Here is a 1,980-nt window from a genome sequence, read left to right on the forward strand (position 1 = left end):
AAGAACGTTTGCGGCACGTTCCACGAAGCTTGCAGCGGCGTTGGCGGCGTCACGAACGGTGGCCCGAGCGCTGGACCAGGCGGTTTAGGGTCGTTCCACCGGTCCAAAAAATTGTGTAAAATATCGACCGCCGCCGGCCCGAGCACGCGCGTGTGGGTATCGATCCAGCCGTTGTTGTTGGTACTGATCTGGGCGGCTTGGCGCAATGCCGACTCGTTATGGTACTTGGTGTCCCATCGATCAAACGTCTGGTCCATCCCGCCGGCGTACGCCCAGAGCTGATTGCCGCGGGTCAGCACCAAGCTCTTTTGGTGCAGCGAGCCCGTGATCGACGTGACACGGTCGTCCGTCATGAGCTGGACGCGCGTACCGTTCGACGGCGACAACGAATTCATCCACGCATACATGTCGGTGACGCGGGCGAGTTCGGGGACATTGGACCACACGAGCCCGTGCGCGCTGAGGCCATTGGCCGTGATCGCCGTGCTCCACGTCGACTTGAACGTGATGGAGGGATCTACCTGCGGCAGATACGGGACGTTGCCGAGCGTCCAGCTCGTAAAGTACGCAGCGTTTGCAGTCAAAAGATCTTCATGGATCGCGGCAAACGTGCTGCTCGTGTCGGCAAAGATGTGCACAAAGTTGCCCGACGAGCTCGTGGCGAGCAACGTGCGCGGTATGCCACCACGCGCGTTCGTAATCTCGTCGGTTGAAAGGAACCAGTCGCTCGAAGCCAAGAGCGGCTGGCGCGTCGGAATGTCCGAGCCGTCAGATTGCGAGATCGCGTTGGTCAGAAGCACGTCGCAGCCTTGAAAGAGCTTGTAGCTGCAGAGGTTGCACGGCTGGCAAATGCACCAGTTGGTAAAGATATCGGTGAGCGACGTCGACCGCGTGCACGTGACGAACCCGGTCGCGCGCGCGGCGCAAAGCGTGAGCACAACCGCGCGGGGTCGCATGCTCAGTCAATCGAGAATCCACAACTGACACAAAATTGTCGGTTGCGAATCCTGGCGTGAGTTTAAATCTATCCGAGGAATGCGGGTTACCGTCAATTTCGAAAAAGGCTCGGGACGTGCTGGCCACCACGTGAAATGATATATCCGTCGGGTAGATTGCCCAGTGAGTAGGTACCTTGTCAGGGGTGCAGTATCTAAGTTACCCTACGTTTTGGCTTGATAACGAAACGGAGGTCGTTCGTCGCGCTGAGGCTGGACAAGGTCGCACTTTAGTTGTACGTTGGCTCGACTTTCCTGTTCGGCTTTGCTGAGCGTATCGAGTTCTTTGGCTTGGGAGCGCGAAATCGATCGTGGTAGCGCGATGGCGCTGAAAATGCTGTCACTGGGGGCTTGGACCGCCAAGTGGGTGGCACCTTTACCCAGATTGCGCGGGTATCAAGACCGTGTGCTGTCTGTGACTGAATAGGTTTGAGCTCTTGGTATCAACACAGAGTGTCAAGTATCCAGACTTGGAGTATTGTTCACGCATTAATTGGCGTCAAGCGTCGTCGACTCGATCGCTCCCTGTTCCATTTGCATGTACGCCGTCATGGCCGGGCAGTTGAAGACGGAAAAGTTGCTGCGCTGGCACTCGCACGTGACCTGAACGACCCGCGGCTGCGTGGCGAGCCACTCAAGGTTCTGGCACTCGTCGATCTCGCCGTCTTCAAGCTTGGAGCAGCGACCGTCACCGTCGACGAGGTGCTTCATGACGTCGCGGAAGATGACCCAAAACGGCTTCTCGTACAAGTTGTAGTGCTTGATCCAGCCGTCGGCCGATTTGGCATACGCGTCCAAGGCATCGGCGGCGGCCAAAAACGATTTCTTGGACAAGTCGACCGAGAAGCCTGTGAGCTCGCTGAACTTGGCGATGCGGAAGTCCCGCGCGAGCTTGGCGACCGTGATCGACCCGTCCTGGACGTGCGTCGTGTCGACAATGTTAGCACCGAGTTCGGCGTCCGACGTCATGCTGCGGACGTTCCAG

General features: G+C 58.1%; 2 protein-coding genes across 2 annotated transcripts; both read right to left on the reverse strand.

Moving 5' to 3' along the window:
* Positions 1-992, reverse strand: SDRG_17394 (hypothetical protein; the record flags this gene model as incomplete). The annotated part of the gene is made up of 1 exon (XM_008623636.1): positions 1-992. A coding segment is annotated over exon 1 (956 nt), but the record flags the coding sequence as incomplete, so codon positions are not given.
* Positions 993-1,452: 460 nt separating this feature from the next.
* Positions 1,453-1,964, reverse strand: SDRG_17395 (hypothetical protein; the record flags this gene model as incomplete). The annotated part of the gene is made up of 1 exon (XM_008623637.1): positions 1,453-1,964. One exon carries the CDS (start codon positions 1,962-1,964, stop codon positions 1,485-1,487), a length of 480 nt encoding a protein of 159 aa, XP_008621859.1. The 3' UTR covers positions 1,453-1,484.
* Between the last annotated feature and the right edge of the window lie 16 nt (positions 1,965-1,980).

This window comes from Saprolegnia diclina (genome assembly GCF_000281045.1).
Source record: "Saprolegnia diclina VS20 unplaced genomic scaffold supercont1.327, whole genome shotgun sequence".
Lineage (NCBI taxonomy): Eukaryota > Oomycota > Saprolegniomycetes > Saprolegniales > Saprolegniaceae > Saprolegnia > Saprolegnia diclina.